Here is a 21,427-nt window from a genome sequence, read left to right as displayed (position 1 = left end):
GAGGATTAAATACAGCCTCAAGACCTGTGTTATGATGATAATGCCAAATGCAAGCAAAATAAATTAGTTATTTCTAAAATCTAAATCTAAAACTGTGCTACTTGGAGATACTCTTGTTTTCCACATGCCACTGGTCTCTCCACCATCATCTGACTCTCATCCTGAGAGTATCCATGCTATTTATGCATGCTCTCATTTTTTATGTGATGCCAAACCTTGTCCTTAGAGGTTTAAAGACTGGGGAAATGTTTCATAGCATGCATTGATGAACACTTTGAATAAGTGCTTGTATTTTCGGGTGGGAATATGAATGCATAGTGTGAGTATATTAGAACATGACACATTTTTCCTGGAGACTTGTGTCCAGAGTCTATGTCTTATCAAATAAGTCTATCAACTAAGGTATTAGAGTGTGGGATCTCTCCTCCCACACAAAATACACAATTAGATCCATTACATGATAATGTGGCAGCCAGTAAAAGATGGCTTTAGCTAAAGAAAAGATTTAGTCTTTTTCTCCTATAAAGTCTTATTTATACTTATTACATTTGTAGATTGCTGAGGAAAAGATATTCAATCATATTTTAACATGAACAGTGGCAGTAAGAAGGCTTACCACTGCTGAGCTAAGCTGACCATTCCAATAATGCAATATTGTCATGTTTACATAGGGACAGACCATTTATTTGAAATTTATTTAGTGCCTCCAGAATCAAATTTCAGGAAAGCAAGCCCTTGATAACTTGAGAATTAGGGAAAATAATAATGTTTTTCTTGAATAGGATCCAAGAGTTCTCTTCTCCTGTCTTTAGTTATAAGACCTTATTTGACCAGCTCTTCTTTTTTAATATTTTTATTTATTTAATAATAATACTTGTTATTATTATTATTTTGGCTTTTCAAGGTAGGGTATTGCACTAGCCTAGGCTGACCTTGAAATTCACTGTGTAGTCTGAGGGTGGCTTTGAACTCACTGTGATCCTCCTACCTCTGTCTCTCAAGTGCTAAGATTAAAGGTATGTACTACTACCATGTCTGGCTGACCAGCTCTTCTGAAGCAGATGAGAAGGGCTGTAGTAACAGTCCACTGTGTACTGAGAGTAGTGAGTACCATTCACCTCTGTCAAGTTGGTTCTCTAAACCTTTGTATGAGTTGGTTTGCAGAACAGGGGAAAAATCATTGCTTGGCAGAGAAGTAATCATTGGAAAGAAAGAGAAATCTCCTTTTGAGCAAATCTAGAGGATGCAAATATTCAAGGCCTGTGAAGAATGTACATGTTCAGGGCCATGTAGTTTTACTGGCACAGTAAAGGGGAAAGAAAGTGTTGAATATTGCTTGATTAGTGAAAGGTTTCTAATCTTCCCTCAGAAATTATTCCAAAGTTCAGAAACTGATAGAATACTTCATCGAAATCTTTTCTTCTCTTGCCTTCAGGGTACACATGGAAACCCAGGTATCAAAGGTGAGCGAGGACCAAAAGGAAACCCGGTAAATGGAACAGACAGCTTTCCTTGAAGCATTTAATATATCTTCTAGATTAATTTAAAGGATTAGATGAAGAAGACAAAAAACATTATGCATTGCAGATATGATAAAAATCTGATGACTTTTGTGAATAATATAGTTCACTTCCTACATTACCTATCTTGTTTCTGTTAACTTAAATTTGCTAACACTGAATAACACATAAATATTTCAGTCATCAAATTTAGGAAGCCTAGGGAAGTTGAATAACTAGAAACTTAAGTAATAGTGGTTCAAATTAAGTGGGGCAATGTTTCATGAACTGCTAAGTCACATGCCATATCAGACTGCCATTGACATTTGTACTGCTTATGGGTCTACTTTATGCATAAGTGACCTATAATAAAAATTGCAAAAGTATGAGATGCTTTCTCTGTCCTAGGACATTTTCAGGCATTCCCCCAATTCTTTCCTTTGTGCACCTATCAAAATAGATCAAAGATTTAAAAATGCCTGTTTGGGTTCTTATTGATGATTGGAATAATGTTCCAAGTTCAAGAAAGACTATGAAACCACAAAGTGAGAGATTAGTAGAAATGACTGAAAATTTAAAGTGAAATTCTGTACAATGAAATATAGTAATTAAAATGAGGAAGACTAAATAAAATGTTTGTATCAAATACAATGGACTTTGGATTCATTTCTGTTGTATAATGGATTTCTTTCTTTTATTGTTATTTATTTGTTTATTTAGTCAAAGCTCACTTGGTAACCTAGGCTGGCCTCAACCTCTTGATATTTTTCCTGCCTTAGAGTCTTGAGTGTTGTGGCATGAGCCACACCTAGATCATTATATTAATTTCTATAGTAAACAATAACTTTGTAAAACTGACTACCAAGTGTTGAGGAGATGGCTTAGTGGATAAAGCATTCACTGTTCAAGCCCGACTTCCTCAGTTTGATCATCAGAACTCCACATTTAAAAAAAAGCTGGAAGCTATGATGGGCTTCTGGAATTTTTGGACTCTGATGGCATGTAGGAGGCAGAGACAGGAGAATTTCCCAGCATCTTGAGGGCATTGATTCAAAGAATAACAACAGGGAGAGATCAAGAGAAATCCTCCCTCAAACAAGGTGGAATGGTGAGGGCCAGCCCAAGAGTTGTTCTTAGAGTTCCATACACATATGCCAAGGTTGGGCCTGCCTTAACTCACACACAAACACATACACACATACAGACAAACATACAAGCATGTGCACGTGTGTGTGTGTGTGCGTGCGTGCGCGCACACACACACACACACACACACACAAACACCCAAAACTTTAAAAAAAATGGTGAGGAAATATCAGACACTTGCTAATTAAATAGGCAAAGGACACAGTTTTCAAGACAGGAAATAAGAGCAAAGAAAAAATACTAAAATATTTTATGTTAGATAAATGAAAGAAGTTTATCTAGAAAAGGTGCCCTTTAATACAAATTGCTAATGTTTTTGAAAGTATAACATCATGAGGATTTTCATTATTACTTGTTTTATTGACAACTTCTGTAATTATAGACAATAAACCATGATAATTCCCTCCCCCTCTTGCTCTCCCCTTCACGACTCCACTCTCAACTGAGGATATTTTTAAAAGTCATTTTCTAATTTATATAGGTGTGTGTGTCTTTCAAACTTATAGAAATACAACTTTTCTTATAAAAATTTTAAGATAATTCCAAGTGACAGCGATGAAACTGCTTTGCTCTTCTCTACAAAGGTAGCTTGGTTTTGGAAAGACATTGTGTGGTATTCAACTTTGTTTCTGAGAAGTTTCATAGAAAGATGATACAAAATACTGTTGAAGTATTTTAGGCAGAATCCTGCTTACCTTAGAAAAGGCAATGTATACCATTGTAATTAGCTATTATATTCTATCCAGGTTTCGATGGAGGCTGCCATACCTTCTTTTGGTGTGTTAAATATCTTTATTAAGTCAATATTCACATTTTATTAGTTTGGTTTGTAATTTTATGCTGCATAAATTTATAAAAATGTTTTTCTTATTTATTTATTTATTTGAAAGAGAGAGGAAGAGAGAATGGGCACACTAGGGCCTCTAGAGATAGCAAATGAACTCCAGATGCATGTGCCATGATGTTCATTTGGCATACATGGGTACTGGGGAATCAAACCTGGGTCCTTGGGCTTCACAGGCAAGTCCTTTAACTGCTGAGCCATCTCTCCAGCCCCATAATTTATATTTCTAAGTTTTTAAAAGTTGCTACGTCCACGGCGACCTCGCCTGTGTAGCAAGCAGAAATGCTTCTGCACTGGAAGAGAGCTGAGGACAGAGGGCCAGCACTCCTCGGAGGGATGCCCCCGGTGACCCCTTGGCAGTTAGTTACTGTAAAGGTTCCTGCTGCCCATGAAGTCACGACGACCTAATTGCTGGCGCCAATGCTGTTTCTTTTCTGCTTTCTTCTAGCTGTTTGTCTAAGAACAGCTAATTCAACACTTATTAGTAATCATGCACGCAATCAGAGTACAAGAAACAATCTAAGTATTGAATGTGCCCCTCCTATGATTAGGGCAATGGAGAGAATGTATAACTCTACTAGGAATAAAAAATTAACTCTAGAACAGTTTTTAGATGGTGTAAAGTAAAAACAGCTTATGATGTTTGAGAACGATACTGAGCCTGAGAATATGAAAGTAGAAATGTTGATCGGTAATGTTCATTAGAAGTATGACAGTTCTACAGATAAGGAGTTACAAAACTTAGACATTCCCACCAGGAAACTTCCTGGGGGATATGTTCAGTACTTGATCAAGGGCAGATGGTGGACTCCTAGAGCTGGAATCTACTTAGTTCCACTCCCCTATGAGGGAGGATATGATGAATTCGGTAATAGATGGGTGAATTATGAAGTAAAAAGGAGGCTATGGCATTCTCTTCCATTTACGGGAACGCTTAACAAGGAAGCGTAAGCCTTGGTGTTTATACAGTCCTTGGGGTATAAGAAATAAGTAACCTGTTATTCACCTTACACCTAGTTTCTGTTTGTATAATGTTGTGGTCAATGATACAAGACGCCCTTCTTAAAAAATGGGTACAGTTCCTGCCTGATCAACATTACATGTATGCTTACAATAGAACAATACTCAAGATTGTTTAGATTAATGATTTCTGAGATCACTTGTTGGCTTGCTAAGTTTCTCTGTTCAATCTGTATAAAATCTTCATGAAACCTTCAGTAAATTGCAGCAGCATATTCAACTTGAGTGTGTCTGTCTGTCATTTCCTCGCCGAATCCCGAGTTCTCCCTGAGCCTTCGCCCTTGTTCTCCCTCGGTCCTGATCTCCCCGAGAGTCAGTCCGCGGCAAAAAGTCATGTTTCAGAGAGATATTTTATAAAATATTCCAGGGCTCCTTGGGAAAAAGCCAGATTGTCAAACTCCAGAAAACACAATGTTATATTTGAGGGAAAAAATGGCCATGTTGCCATGTAGGATTGGTCTAAGTCATGAAAATATATCTGAATTGTACAACCTGAACACCTGGCTTCTCTCCCAAAGGCTAAACTTTATCTGAGTTGCTGTTTTTATTTCTAGATTGCATGCTGAAAATGTCAATGGTAAAAGCTTGAGGTTCTTCTCTAATTGGGTTAACCTATTAATCTGGGAATGACACCTTTTATTGAGCAATCAATCACTCTGCAGGGCTGCAGGATTTTGACTGAATTTGCTGTTTGTTGCAGGGTGATGCTCAAAAGGGAGAAACAGGAGAAAGAGGTCCTGGGGTACGTATACAACTGGAATGCCTTCCTGAGAAAGTAACCCGACTTGTTAAGATTCTGTCACAGTCCATTTCCACCCACATGAGTTCTGTCTGTTTCCCCTCTTGATGGGGCAGGCAGGAAAGGCAAACAGGATCTTAGAAGTGGAGCTGTAGGGAGAAAGTAGCTGCTCCACAGGAGGGATGATGGCATGGGGTGTTCAGCCTGTGGCATTCCTTGGTGGATGCTAAATGGATATTTTTGAAAGGCTTGGATGAGAGAAGCAGTTTGCTTTATTTCTTGTTCTGTTTTTATGGTAAAGACTAAGTTCGACTTTTAAAACATAAGACCTACATTATTTAAACTATGCTTTTGTCAGTCTGGTTCTATAGGCAGAATAACATTTATAATTTTTGTTGCTTTTTTATCCTTCAAGTTAGAAAATAGTAGAGATTTCTTGAGAAATCATTATAGTAAATTTTTTCTTAGCTTTTGCATTGTCTCAGGTTTTGCAATGAAGGCAGCAAATAGTATCGTGCAGGAGCAATAGGAGGTTGGGTTGTGTTGTGCCTTTCTGTCCCTGCAGATACAAGACTTGGATTCAGACCTAGCATTAAAAAGGAAAAAAAGCTGGGCGTGGTGGTGCACGCCTTTAATCCCAGCACTTGTGAAGCAGAGGTAGGAGGATTGCCATTAGTTCGAGGCCACCCTGAGACTACACAGTGAATTCCAGGTCAGCCTGAGCTAGAGTGAGACCCTACCTCGAAAAACCAACCAACCAACCAACCAACCAACCAACCAACCAACCAAACAAACAAACAAACAGACTCTCAAAAATGTCCTCTTAGTTTTTTTAGTTAATGTTGTGGGACAAAATTCAATAGATAGGTTGACAATGTTAATAGAAATTCATTGAGAAGTTTGTGCTATTTATTCAGAAAATATTTCCTAGGTATCTTCTAGACACCTAATGCTGGCTGCAAGATCTGGGTTCTTCCAGGTGATGGAAAACCCCTGAAATTTGACAAGGCACATGACACAAAAGCTATGTATAAGGAAGGTTAGTCTAAAAAGGAAATTGGGTTGAAGACAAACAGAAGGAGTGTGATAACTAAGATGATTATAAAATTCTGACACTGTGTAATTTAAAATGTGATGTACAATTACTGGAAAGGAGAAAGACACAAATTTGACAGAGTAATTATTGCAATTTTAGATATTTTAAATTTTAGCATTTTTAAAACTAGTGGTTAAGATACCTCAAAAGAAAGAAATAAGAAACAAAAACCTGATATAACAATCAGACAGTAAATTGACCAGACATTTCAGAGAGAAAAAAGGAAAATATACTGCTAAAAAGTAATATTTGTTTCTATAAAGCTGTGTTGCCGCCTTCTAAAATCCAATCTTAACTCTTTAAACATAATGGCAGAACTTTTGATATGGTTGTGGTTATAATGGGTGGAGGCTATCAGTATTCTAAGTTTTCTAAGAGTATAAGCCCAGGCTTTTTGGTACTATAAATGTGAAAGATTTTAGCAAAGAATCCCAAACTTAACTGTCTATAATGTAGACTCAGTAGACAAAGTGCTCACCAAGTATAAGTTCTGGAATTTGGATCCTCAGCACCTACAGAATACCTGGTGGTTGTGGTGGCCTGCTGATAATCCTAATGCTCTGGAGGTGGCAGGAGACAGGGGATCCCTGGAGCAAGCTGGCTAGCTAGACTACTGAATTGGAGAGCCCTGCATTCAAGTGATGACTCAGCCTCAGTCAATAAGGTGGAGAACCATGACTCAGAAGATAGTAGACACCTGACATTAACTTCTGATCTCCACACACTCTAACACAAGTGTGTTCACACACATGCCAATATGCACAATATCACACACAGAAATACAGGAAAAAAATTAAACAATTCATGGCATAAATATTTATTTTTTTTGTTTTTGATTTTCGAGGTAGGGTCTTACTCTAGCTCAGGCTGACCTGGAATTCGCTATGGAGTCTCAGGGTGGCCTAGAACTCATGGCAACACTCCTACCTCTGCTTCCTGAGTGCTGGGATTAAAGGTGTGGGCCACCATGCCCAGCCTGGAATAAATATTTCTAAATGGAATTAAATGGTAGTGTTACCCTATCTTTGTCCAGTTCTAATTTCATCTTCTATTCCTCAGTTACCATTCATATGGAGACAAACATTATTTCCTTTATGAAGTTTTTTATTTTCAGAACAAATTATGTACAGTTCACAAGTTTTTAGTCTGACATGTGCAAATGAAGTACTACCTTGTTTACTTTATGACATTGGTTTCACCAATTTATGTTAAATGTCCTAGCAATTCTATTCTCATACTTGAAATATAGAGTTGTTGGAAAAGGATGTGGAATACCAGTTTGAATAGTTTTGCTGTTGATTGCAGTTGGCAATTTCCAAGTGTATTAAATATCCCGTAATGCATTTCTGAAAGGGCTTATAGGCAATGACACATGGATTCCCACAAGTGACTCAGAAGATAGTAGACATGCTGCCCCCTCACTTAGCCTGAGAGGAAAGACAGTAACTGAAAGGTCACTGTCATTAGACTGATAGAGGAACCACTCATTGCCTTGATGTTACATGTTCTAGATTGAATTAGAAAGGAGCATGATGGATACAGATATTTACAAATACTCTATCTTAGCTCATTTCCAAGACAATTTCTCTAGTAGTCTCCTGGAAATATTCTCAGATGTCATTTTTTACAGGCTAAAAGTCAATCTAACAAATTTGAAAGGATCACTATAGGATGTCATGTCTATAGTGACTTTTGGTGTGCAGTCTTCAGTTTGGGGCCAAAGGGTAAGAAGTTGGATTTAAAAAAGAATCTGGAATGAGAATAGACTTTAATAAGAAAACATAGGTTCTTTTTCTCTTTAAATGTATACTCCCCAAACTCAACAAGAGGTGAAATCGCTTACATTTATATATCCTTATTTTCCAAGACTCTTGTAGATGTGTTTCTATTTTACCTTATGTGTGAAAAACTGTATTACTTCCTTTAATTCTGTTTTACAGTTATCTTACTTTACTTTCCTTTTTAAAAATTTCTTTTGTTTTTGAAATAGGGAGTTCCTGGGTATAAGGGCGACAAGGTAAGCTTGCAACAGTAACTAGACCAGATTTCGAAAGGAGAACAGAAACATCATGAACTTATGTATTTAATAAGTATTTTTTGTATTGTAAATATTGAGTCCCTTATTGCTAAGTATGCCCTTAAATCTATTTACATAGAATATTAATGAAGCTTAATATATTCCTGTGTTGTAAACCTTAAGATTTCAGTCTCAGTTTTTCAAACATGACATCTTTCATCTTAGAGGACTCCAACATGAGGGACAGGTTTCCAGATGAAAAATTTCTGTAACAAGTGCAGCAATATTACAAGTGGGTTACTGTTTTGTTTGTCAACCTCCTATTAATGGTTCTTCACTGCTTAGCCAGGGTCAACCCTCTTTTTCTCCTGGGAAGGTGTCTAATTCTATTTAGAAATTTTTAATAGAAAGTTGAGATTCCTCATTGGTTCCTTAAAACAACTGTCCCAGAGTTGTCTCTATGATCAATTTTCAATTTGAAGTTGGAATGCCTTCCCATCATCCTTTTGTCCTGCAAGTGGCAGAGTCCTGAGATGTGGGCAAGGGGCCTCACTGAGTCTCCTCTGTCCTCGCTCTTTTCCATGGAGCCAGGAGTCTGCAAATTGAGAAGCCTCTGTTACTTTTTCTTTAATTCCATTTTGAATAGACAAAACTCCAGAATCCACTGCAAAATAGTCCAGATTTGTGCCACCTTTTTGATATGTTGGGTAGCCATAATCCTGGACATCCCAGGCCTGATAGGGAACCAAATGGTTGCTATCTATGGGGGTATGGAGAGTTATACAGGGAACACTGTTGTACTGTTTGGGTTCCTTAAGGCTCACAGTTCCTCGTCTTGTGGGTTAGGTCTGGATTACATGGATATTTGAGGAATCCTTTATTATTATTATTATTATTATTATTTTTTGGTTTTTCGAGGTAGGGTCTCACTGTAGCCCAGGCTGACCTGGAATTCACTATGGTGTCTCAGGGTGGCCTTGAACTCACGGCGATCCTCCTACCTCTGCCTCCCGAGTGCTGGGATTAAAGGTGTGCGCCACCACACCCGGCTCTTTATTATTTTTGAAAGTATATTTGTCAAGGAGGAAGCTAGGACAGTGAAGAAGACAGATTCAGGTTTGCTGAGATGAACTTCCAGACCAGGCACAGTTATGGAGGAAGGGATATTTATTGAAGCCTACAGATCCAGAGGAAGTTTCAAATATGGCAGAAGCTGGCCTACCTTCACAGGACCAAGCAGAGAGAGAGAAGCACAAGCCAAAAGCCAAAAGCCACACATCACACTTCAGGAACTCCAGATAGGCACACTTTGCATATCTTTAGATTGAAATCTGAAACCCCCCACTTTAAGATCTACACAGTGACACCACCTCCAGGTGGTGCAGGTGCAAATGAGAAGGTAATAAAACACTGAATATATTGGGGGCCATCTATTCTGTTCAAACCACCACAGACAGTATTAGTTTTTCATTTTATTTATTTGAGAGATAAAAAGGCTGAGAGAGCGAGAGCGAGCGAGCGAGAGAGAGAGAGAGAGAGAGAGAGAGAGAGAGAGGCAGAGAGAATAAACGGGCACACCAGGGCCTCTAGCCCCTCAAATGAACTCCAGGTGCATGTGCCACCATGTGCATCTGGTTTACATGGGTACTAGGGAATGGAACCTGGATCCTAAGGTTTTGCAAGCAAGTGCCTTAACCACTAAGCCATCTCTTCATACCAGTTTTTTAGTTTGAGTTGTAACTTACAACTATGTAGATGCATGCTGTGTAGACTCTCTGCTTGTGCTCTTTGCTCCTGGGCCCTGAAAATATTAGGAATGAACTTACATATAGGCCACTAAAGACAGCCCAAGCATGACTAGGCATCTCACAATTCTCAACTTAGCATCTATAATATCCTGGCAACTCAAGATCTATTTCTTCTGCTACAATTCTAAAAGTGTTCTTTATACACTTGAGAAAAGCTGTGGATGGTCCCATTCATCTTGATTTAAGTCATTACTTTGAAAAGATTTGTTTCATCTTCTGTAGAATTGTGGATTCACTGGAAGAGTTCTTACTTGGAAAATATAAGCAGTCAGAGAAAAGGGACCCTGCATTTCACCAGGACTAACAGCATCAGATTTTCAGGGCTGGGAACAGTGTTAAACTGTCCATAGTTTCCTGAAGCACTTGCTCTTTAGATCCATGCAATATGGCCATTCCACAGGCATTAATGGTCCTACAAAAAGAAAATGCCTTTGCTGAGGCAAATAACATGAAGACAATATTTTCATTGATGGAAATCCACTCCTCCCTCCCCTCAACAAATGCTGCTTCTCAGGACCCTATTGCTAACCAATCTGTCTGGAAACAAATGGAATGTGAATTCTGGCCAAAAGAATTGTGAGTGTATTTATGGTGCTTTTGTTTTATATTTTTGGTGGTTGACTCATTTTGTTCCTATCTAACATTAGTAAATCCATTGCTTTCTAATTGAGACTTGAGTGATTTTTCCACTCACATTTGCAAATAAATGTTCAACTTGTTCTCAATGAAAATTCAGTTTTTCCTGGGTCAGTTTGACTCACAAGATACATTGAGAGAACAGACTGCCTTTGAGCAGAAGGATATCTGGCTCTTAAATTATACCTTCCTCTCTTCTGCTGCCAGCCAGCAAGAGCCTAGGCAAAGTTCTAGGTAGAGTGCCAGGTTAACGGAAAGGGCCAGGAGAGTATGCTACTTTTATGATTCAGCAGTGGGTGATTAATTAATAACATGAACTCAGAAGTTTAACAGTCTCAAGTTTACAGTCACAGGCAAGCAATGCAATTTCTCTGAACCTCATGTTTCTTATCAATGACTGGAACATATATATATATATATGAGCTAAAGCTTACACAAGAATATAAATCCATTATATTACTAAGTATAGGATTTATGCTGTATTTAGTATAATGCAGTATGCTGTATTACTAAATACATGGGGATTTCAGCTGATATTTATTTTTCATACATGACTCCCTCAGTGAAGGAAGCAAGGTATTCAATTACATTACAGTGCAGTTTCCTGTATCATTGTACAATGGCAGATTGAGCAGCCTGTTCCAGAACAGCACACAGATAAACTATAACAGAAATTAGTGATGAAGGCCTGAGCCAAGGGCCACTGGGTAGCATGTAAGAGTAAAGAAATAATTTAACCTCTTCCATTAAGTTTTCTTATATTAACACTAAAACATGATTTAAGGCTTAGAATAGAGATATATATGAAAGCATTTTGAAGTGCTAAAGGGTTTCATTAACAATAGATGTTAATATTGTGATTTGTGAAACTTTATTCATTTTTCTAATTAACCTTACTTTTTACTTCTAATTACTAGAAATTTCGAGTTCAAGGACTGATTAGCATTTGGAGGTCATAGTTTTCATATCATTTTACCTTTTAAAAATATATATCTTTATTTAAATATTTCCATTGAAAAAATCCTGCATGTCACGTATATGTATATAAGACACTTCAAATTTTGTATGTATTGTGAAATGCTAAAATTGAATTAATTATCTAATGCACACCTCGCATATTTATCATTTATTACATTTAGTACACTTAAATTTATTTTTAATCATCTTCAAGAATAAAATTATTGTTAACTATAGTCACCATGTTGTACAATAAATCTCTTGAACATATTGCTCTTTTCTAGCTAAAACCTTTTACCCTTTGACCAACATGTGTCCAAACTCCAACTTGTTACCACTGGTGACCACTATTCTACTCTCTGCTTTTATGAGTTCATTATACATATAAGTAAAGTCATAGGAGTATTTGACTGGATTATGACATGTGACACATGTTCTTGAGGTTCATTCTTGTTCCCACTAATGACAGAATTTCTTCCTTACAAGCTGAGTAGTGTTCCATCATATTTATCTCCTTATATATCTATTGCATTAAAAAAAAACTTTTTGAAACTCAAATTTTCAGCCTATTATATTAGGTTAATACTATCTATCTAAATCAATAAATGTCAAGTAATGACTAGAAAACATCATAATAAACTCTAGATTACAACTTTAATGGTAACTTTATGGTAATAGTCTCAGTAAGCTAGTATAGTAGGGTGATACAATGGAAGATATATTGATCGTGCTTACTACTTTGCCCCACTCTTTTCCAGAGGACCTTGCTAATTCACCATGGTATATGACATAGTCATGAAACAGTCATGACATTGTCTAGTCTCAGATTAATCCTCTCAAGTTTATAGGCAAGGTTGTCATTCATGCTGGAGCTCAGTGTGAAAAATATAGGAACTCTGAGTTAAAGGAGACATAGGTTCAGACCCTGATCCTCTGTTTACTAGTTATATGATTGAAGGAAGTTATTTCAGAGAGATATTTTCTTGATTATAAAATAAGAATTATAACATTGATTTAATTTGCTAATCATGTGGATTCAATTACATCACATATGCAAAGGGTGCCTAATGTATCTTAGATACTTAGTTATTTTCCTTTTAATTTCATTGCTTTTTCAAAAATGTCAAGTCTTATCTGATGATCACTGATTTGAGCCTGACAAATTAAGTATAGCTTGTGTACAAATGTTTTCAGAGTTTACTGACTATATAGCCCATGGTAGTGAGAATTGTGTAGAGTGCTTATGTCATAAATTTTTATTGGAATTCTTTTAAAAAATCATGATATCTAATTTCTTTACTTTTAGGGTGAACGTGGAGAATGTGGTAAACCAGGAATGAAAGGTGACAAAGTAAGAAACATGTCTTGGAAATATTAACAGCTGTGATTCCTTTTGAGTTGTTTCTGTAACAGGAAATTCCTGGGATGAATTATGTGCATCTCAATTTTCACATCTGTAAGGCATGAAGCAGAAAACCAAAGGACAAAAAACCTAGTTACTGCCTTTTCTATAGATCACTATGACTTTGTCCTATGACATCCTGACCTTTGAGGTCAATTCTACTGAACTTTATGATGAAAAGAATAACCAGCAAGAAAAGTCAATTCAAGGTCCAAATGGATGTACTAGAATTAATTCCTAGATATAACTTTACAAAATTGACCACTTTAAATAATTTGAGATGGATCTATAAGAATGTAGGCTTTATAACTATGTCTGTGCAAATTAAAGTCTGATAACAAACATATTTTCATGGAAGATAGTTGAAAATGGGATGGAGACATAGAAACTTAGAAGTACAAAAGCACAACTTCATGGAGTAGAACAGAAATGAAAGTCAAACAGCACCTGGGAAAGGGTTGTGAGATAAAAATCGTTGGCAGTGTGCATGGGGAGATAGCTCAGTAGTTATGAGCACTTACTGCTTAAGCATGAAGGCCTTTTGGGCTGAAGATAGCTGAGTTTGATGTCCCAGAACATACTTTGAAAGTTGGCCATGGAACACATATCTGTAACCTTAGTCTGCAAGGGGCAGGAGGGAAAGCAGATAAGTGTTGTGACCCCGTGACAAAAAGTGGCTGTTCTGGTTGAGTTATAGAGAAGGGACCTGAATTTTTTTCTGGCCTATGCATTAACACACAGGGTATGATTATCATCTCTATTTCAGGTATCTTATTCTTAGAACTATGCTGAGGAGTGACTCAGAATTGGATAGAGACCTATACAAAAATGTTCATTATGACATTATGTAAAATAGGAATCAGCAGAAGTACTTTAATGTCAAAACTAGAGAAATGAGCAAGAAAATTATGACATATCCTATTCTTCACTATTATCTTGTAAAAAATGTCGAAATCTGGGAAAAGAGAATCTAGCCTATATTATAGTCACATAAAATAATTAAAAAATTAACTTCTCTGTTATTGTTTGTCTATTTGAGAGAGAAATAAAGAGATAGACACAGAGAATGGGCATGTCAGGGCCTTTAGCTACTGCAAATGAACTCTAGACACTTGCACCACTTTGTACATCTGGCTTATGTGGGTACTTGAGAATTGAATGAACCTGGATCCTTAGGCTCCACAGGCAATCACCTTAACCACTAGGCAATCTCTCTAGCCCTAAAAGATTTTTGAGTTATGGAAGATGCTGAAACATTTATTAGAATATTATTGAATAAAAGCAATGCTTTGCCAATTTATCTTAACAGTAGGCAGAAGAGTAATCCAGGTGTCAGGTAAATATCACGTTGTTGACTTAATATTGCCCTGCTAGAAGGAAAAAATATTCTTCCAGCTACAGGAATTTCTATACTTGACAGAATATTCTAAGGAACTTTATGAAGTAATTCCTTTACTCTGATCAAAATGTCAGTATGTATGTTCCAGACTTACATGTGTAAAATTGGGTTTGCATGAAGTTTATTTATTGAAGAAAAGTTCAACCCTGAGCTCACTTGTTAATTAGGATTGTTCCACTTTGTCTTTGAAGTTTGTTAACCAACAACCATTGGCCATTACCCAGAACACATTCCTGAAATCTAAACTCACTGCACTTAGGAGATGGAAATTAAAGAGATTTACCATTAATTTTATTCCACAGGGATCTGTGGGGCCATATGGACCAAAGGGACCCAGGGGACTTCAGGTAAGAAGGCTAAGACCTAATCTAGATTTGAACTAGAATCACCTTGGAAGCTTAAAAAAATGAGAAAATCTTTTTTAAAAAAATTTTATTATTTATTTATTTGAGAGAGAGAAAGAGACAAAGGAAGAGGGAGAGAGAGAGAGAGAGAGAGAGAGAGATGTGGAATTGGTGCACCAGGGCCTCCAGCCACTGCAAATGAACTCCAGATGCATGATCCCCCTTGTGCATCTGGTTTATGTGGATCCTGGAGAATAGAACCGGGATCCTTTGGCTTTGCAGGCAAGAACCTTAACCTCTAAGCCATCTCTCCAGCCTGAGAAAATCTTTTGCCCAGAAAGAAATATGCATAGAAGCAAGTTCAAGGATTAGTGGAAAGGGCCTGTAGAGATGGCTCACCTGTTAAGTGTGCTTCCTGTGCAAACATGGAGGCCTGAGGTGTCTTGAAACCTCCTGAGTTTAAAGCTTCAAAACTCATGGGAGGGAGCAGAGGTCAGTGAGTTCCCCCTCCCCCTGGGATTGTGCAAAGCAGCAAGCACTGGTATCTGTAAGAAAACCTTGTACCCTCTGCTAATTAAATCAAAATGTCTGGAATTTGAAGTCAAACATCAGTATTGTTAAAGATCTCCAAATGATTCCAGGGTGCAACCATGTTTGGAAACCACTATGTTAATGTTTTGATAAACTCGTGCTCCTTAAAGATAGATAAACTAATATGTAACTGATAAGTGTACTTAATAAGTTTGTCTGGTCAATAGTTAAGGATAGAAAAAAATATGAGAAAGTCAAGGTATTAAGATAATTATATAACTATTTTTTGCTTTGTTACCATAATTATGCTATATATTTTATCTAAATTATACTTATAATTTTCTATTACTACAAATAGTTAATACTCTAAAATATAGATTAATCACCAAAGGCATTTATTTAACTTAGATATATCCCATAGACTGCAGAATCAAATTTTCCAGTCTAGTAACTAGTCTCTCCTAAAGTTACAATGGATGTTTATGAAAAATTAATTTCCTTATTTCAAAAAGTCTCCCGAAGGGCTGAAGATGTAGCTCAATGCTTTTGTAGCATATACAAGACCTTGGACTTGATCCTTAATACCCTTAAAAATAAAGCCAATCAACACCACAACCACCTTAAACACCTTCCTCTCCAACAAATATGCTAACCAACTCCCTAGACTATATCTAGTTAACCAACATTTTTGCTTTGGCTTGGAATTTTCAGAGCAAGGCAGTAACTGGCTATCATAGGCTCATTGAAATTATAACTTTCAACTAACTGTCTTAGATATTAAAAAGATGTTTAATAGGCAAAATCTTTTTAAGAAGGGAGTCCAATTCAGGAAGGAGGTTGTAAACACAGGTTTAGAAAACAAACACCTCATTAAAAAATACTTGCTCTCAGCACAAGTGCTATCTTAGAAGCTGTTTACTTGACTCAAAGAATTTTATGATGTTCAGGCTCTCATTTGGATGTGATGTCAAAGTAGCTCTAAGCTATATAGTTACCTGTTAACTTCTGGATCCTTAGGCACCTAAAGAATTGTGTATCCTTGGTTGGCCTTTTTTTTTTTACAGAAACTAATTCTTGGTTTTCATCTTGGAGCAGGGCATTAGTGGACCTCCAGGAGATCCAGGCCCAAAGGGTTCTCAAGGCAACAAGGTAATTTTCCCAGATGGTCAAGGCAAGCTGAGCACCTTTCCCTATTTATACTACTGTGTGTTTTTACTAGGCAGGAATCCATGGATTCTTTGAGAAAGTACCTTTGGAACTTCTGAATAAACTGTGGCTATATGCATAGAATAAAGTTCAAGAATTAGTAGGAATGGCTGTAGAGATGGCTCACCTGTTAAGTGTGCTTCCTGTACAAACATGGGGGCTTGAGGTGTCTTGAAACCTCCTGAGTTCAAAGCTCCAAAACTCATGGGAGCAGAGACCAGTGAGTTCCCCCTCCCCCTGGGCTTGTGGAAAGCAGCAAGCACTGGTATCAGTAAGAGACTGTAGCTCAAATGAACAGGTGGAAGAGCAATGGAGTGGGACAGCTGTTGTTCTGCTCCAATCACCACAAACAGATGCATAGAGCACCATAAAGGCACATACATATGCCTACAGTACACACACACACACACCCACACATTCCATACACATAAACAAAATATGTAGGAAGGCAGTGACAAATTTTATCATTTACTGCTTTAGTATTCAAGTGGGCATTTTGTTAAAAATAAACCATTACATAGAATCTTTGCTGTGTTTCAATCTTTAGACATTCATCGTTCACTAGAAGCTAAAAAGCAGCACCGGGTAATACAGTGTAAATCACTCTGTTTGCCTCATACAAAACCATCTCAACATAAAGCTTATTAGGGGTGGAATGTGTAATCCATATCAACAGAAATTAAGCAATCTCAGCTTTCAGTGCCATGCTCAAAGCATGGTTCCCCAGAAAACTGAGCAAGCCAGAGGGGGAGGGGTGGACAAAGAGCCAAATAGAACCCAAAGATGCTGTTATAGACCAGGCCATAAAACTCTCCCAATGAATGTGGCCACTGATTTACCCATAGCTATCTTTTTACAATGCTCAGTAAATCTAACATAGTAAATATCCATGAATGGTGTTGACTTCCATGACAGGGGTTGTGTGTAATCTTTGGAAGTTACTGTGGAAGATGTCACCCTCCAATGTCCCAGATAAAGCCAACCTTTTGAAGATGATGTTAAATTTAGGCTGTGGGGAACAGTTGGGCTACGTAAGTGTTAATTTTCTAGAGAGAGAAAGGGAGTGACAAGCATGTATTTTTAATGAGATAATGACACTGAGATTTCCCAGGCCACTTTTAATTGGCAAATTAAAATAGAATGGGCTTCTCAGCAAGATCCTGCTTAAGCTTCATCTGGGGAGATGTCTTTTCCAGTCCTTGCCTATGATTAATTCTCTCTGGGGGAAAGAAATGGCTCTATTGAACACTGACTAGTTTTCATAAAATTGCTTTGGCTGTAGGTAAAATCCTTTAACAAGAAAAATATATTTTGACAGTGCATACATTTTCTAGAAACCACTGGCTAACCAAAATGATAACTTTTACAATTGTGAAACAAAGGTTTAAGGTCTAGGACCAGGGCAGAAGTTTACCTTAGTGATAAAATGATAGAAGGTTTGAGCAATAAGGATGGGAGAGGTCATGCTGAACCACTGTTTTCATTTTGGAAAGGGGAAAGAAAACCTGTAGATAATGTCTCATCTGAGGCAGAGGCACAGCCTGGGCAGTCAGCTCCACCTGGCACTGAGGAGGTGAGCAGTGCATGTAGCTTTGAGTGAAGATGGCTGTGGAGTGGTAGATAGGGACAGACCCATCAAAAGCTGATATTGCATGATCACTTTTCTTTATATCTTCAGTTTTTTAAAAAGAAACAAATTAATTCAACAAAATTTAGCTTTTAATTCCAATAATAAATTGATTTGTAATAAATACTGAAACACATAGTTTTGGGGGAGTGGGATGATTACAATCATTGTTTTTTGAGGCAAGCCCAACAGACTAGCTTTTTTTAAAAAATTATTTTTATTTGAGAGAGAGAGAGAGAGGGGTGGTGGGGGGAATGGACACACCAGGGCCTCTAGCCACTGCAAACAAACTCCAGACACATGTACCACCTTGTGCATCTGGCTTATGTGGGGCCCGGGGAATTGAACCTGGGTCCTTAGGCTTTGCAGGAAAGTACCTTAACCACTAAGCCATCTCTCTATTTCTGACTTTATTTTTTAAAGTCAGAGAGAACAAGAGCAAATGAGAGAGACTTGGCATGCCAGGGCCTCTAGCCACTGTAATAAAATTCCAGACACATGGGCATGTGTAACCTTATGCGTGCATCACCTTGTGTGTCTGGCTTGTGTGTGGGATCTAGGGAGTGGAACATGGGTCCTTAGGTTTTGTAGGCAAGTGCCTTAACCACTAAGCCATCTCTCCCAGCTCTACAATAATTTTTGACATAATAGGGCTATGTTTGACTTTGATTACATATTCATAAAAGGAGTCATTTTTCCAAAAGTATTTGAAGATTTCATCAGTTTCTCAAGAACATTTTAAATATAACAGTTTTAGCCAGTTATGGTGGTGTATGATGGCAGGCAATTGCTTCAGTAGAATATACATAACATAAAATTACCACTAAAGTTTTCCTTCCTTCCTTCCTTCCTTCCTTCCTTCCTTCCTTCCTTCCTTCCTTCCTTCCTTCCTTCTTTCCTTTCTCCCTCTCTCCCTCTCTCCCTCTCTCCCTCTCTCCCTCTCTCCCTCTCTCCCTCTCTCCCTCTCTCCCTCTCTCCCTCTCTCCCTCTCTCCCTCTCTCCCTCTCTCCCTCCCTCCCTCCCTCCCTCCCTCCCTCCCTCCCTCCCTTCCTTCTATTTCTTCTTCCTCCTTCTTCCCTTCTTTCTTCCTTAAAACTAAAGCTTAGGTTTCAATCACAAAATTCACAGTCAAAGAATACATACAATTCATTGCCAATTGAAAGAATCAATGTCAGCTGGGCTTGTTGGTATAAGTCTATAAAACCAGCTAGTTGGGAAGCTGAGGCAGGAGGACCACAGGTTCAAGTTTAGCCTGCTCAACTCAGTAAGACTTATTTTTGTAATATTTTATTTTTTTATTAATTAGTTTTGTATTCAGTGAATACAGTCAAGTTGGTACCATTGTTAGTGTCTTCCATGTCATTCCCTCTCCCTCTGGCCCCTCCTTGTTGAGGTATATGGGCCATGCATTGTGGAATTAGCCCTCAGTTATGGGTAGGAGGAAATATCTCTGCATATCATGTCCCAACGTGTGGCTCTGACATTCTTTCTGCTCCCTCTTCTGCAAAATTTCCCTAAGCCATGTTGGGTTCATTTTAGGTCTGGTCAGTGATGAATGTTGGGAGCCTTTGTGTCTCTGGATATCTGATTTGGTAGTAGTTGATTATTCTCTGTGTTGATCTCCTTCACCCTTGTGCTGGTACCATTATTAGAGAGATAGACAGAGAATGAGAAACAGATAGAAAGAGACTGGGCATAGCAGGACCTCTAGTGACTGCAAACGAACTCCAGACTCATGCGCTACCTTTTGCATCTGGGTTTTGTGGGTATTAGGGAATTGAACATAGGTCCTTATGTTTTTCAGGCAAGCACTTTAACTGCTAAGCCAACTCTCCATCCTGAGACATCTTTAATTGATAAATTTTAAAAAAGCAATAAAGAGAGCTGTAGCTGTAGCTCAGTGGGAGATCATGTCTGTAGCATATATGAGGCCCTGAATTGAATCTTCATCAACATACACACACATATATACATATACACAAAAACATATACACAAATATACACACATGCATTCACATATATACACACATGTGCTCACACATACACACATGCATATATACACACAACATGTACACAGATACACATGCATACACACAAAAATATATACCCATACACACAAAAATACACATGCATGAATATACATATATACACATACACAATACACTTACACACATATACACATATGCAAACACAAACATAGGCACAAACATATACATGCATACATGCACACACATTCATACAAGCATATACACAAATACATATACACACATGCACATACATATGTGCATGTACATATACTTATACACATACACACATATACATACACACATATACATACACACATATTTACACACATACACACTGTTCATTTTTTGTGGTTTTTCAAGGTAGGTTCTCATTCTAGCCCCGGGCTGACCTGGACTTCACTATGCAGTCTCAGGGTGGCCTTGAACTCACAATGACCCTATTATCTCTGCCTCCCAAGTGCTGGGATTAAAGGCATTTGCCACCATGCCTGGCCACATACTTTTACACACATACTCACAAAGCTTTTCTAGGGGATTCTTGGGATTGCTAAGAAGCAGTGCGGAGGGAATGACCTTTCCTGTCCCTTTCTAAGCTATATTTCTGTTTTAAGGCTAAGAACTTAATGAATTTTAAATTCTTGTTTTGAGATTACTAATAATTTCTGTGTAATTTCTACTTCTTTGGAGCAAGAGTTCATGTTATATTGATCATTGATTAACTTTTAGAATTTTATAAACTTATTAGTATGTAGAGTCAGGTTTGGGGAACAATTCTATGTTGCCTATGGAAATGTGTTTCTAAATTTTGAAGATGTAATGAATTGTTCTGTTATTCAATCTGAAAATAATGCTATAATGAATAGTGGCTTTTTTCTTCTCATTTATTGAAAAAAATTGTTAAGAAACCATTGTACAATTTGTGTCAAATTTTCCTAAAATTCAGGCATTCTGTGTTTTGTATTTGGCACAGGAAAGATTATTTTCAAGCATCTATAATCATAGGCAACATTTACTATATATTTCCTATGTGACAAGTATAGTTGTTGGTACATGAATGCCAACACTGCCTTTTGAGGCACGATCTATTTCTAATCACCATTGTGCAAAGCAGGCTTCTGAAGCACAGAGA

General features: G+C 37.6%; 1 protein-coding gene across 1 annotated transcript in view; it reads left to right on the top strand.

The window, feature by feature from the left end:
- The window catches only part of Col28a1 (collagen type XXVIII alpha 1 chain), a 176,903-nt gene that overhangs the window by 15,295 nt on the left and 140,181 nt on the right, over window positions 1-21,427 (top strand). Inside the window, exons 6-11 of the mRNA XM_045160618.1 lie at window positions 1,436-1,489; window positions 5,210-5,251; window positions 8,335-8,361; window positions 13,069-13,113; window positions 14,866-14,910; window positions 16,534-16,587. Of these exons, the coding sequence (XP_045016553.1) occupies window positions 1,436-1,489; window positions 5,210-5,251; window positions 8,335-8,361; window positions 13,069-13,113; window positions 14,866-14,910; window positions 16,534-16,587 (267 nt within the window). The remainder of the gene's footprint in view (window positions 1-1,435; window positions 1,490-5,209; window positions 5,252-8,334; window positions 8,362-13,068; window positions 13,114-14,865; window positions 14,911-16,533; window positions 16,588-21,427) is intronic.

The sequence above is a fragment of the Jaculus jaculus genome, chromosome 10 (genome assembly GCF_020740685.1).
Source record: "Jaculus jaculus isolate mJacJac1 chromosome 10, mJacJac1.mat.Y.cur, whole genome shotgun sequence".
Taxonomy (NCBI): domain Eukaryota; kingdom Metazoa; phylum Chordata; class Mammalia; order Rodentia; family Dipodidae; genus Jaculus; species Jaculus jaculus.
Note: the sequence above shows the minus strand (reverse complement) of the source record. Positions and strands in the feature narration are given on the sequence as shown.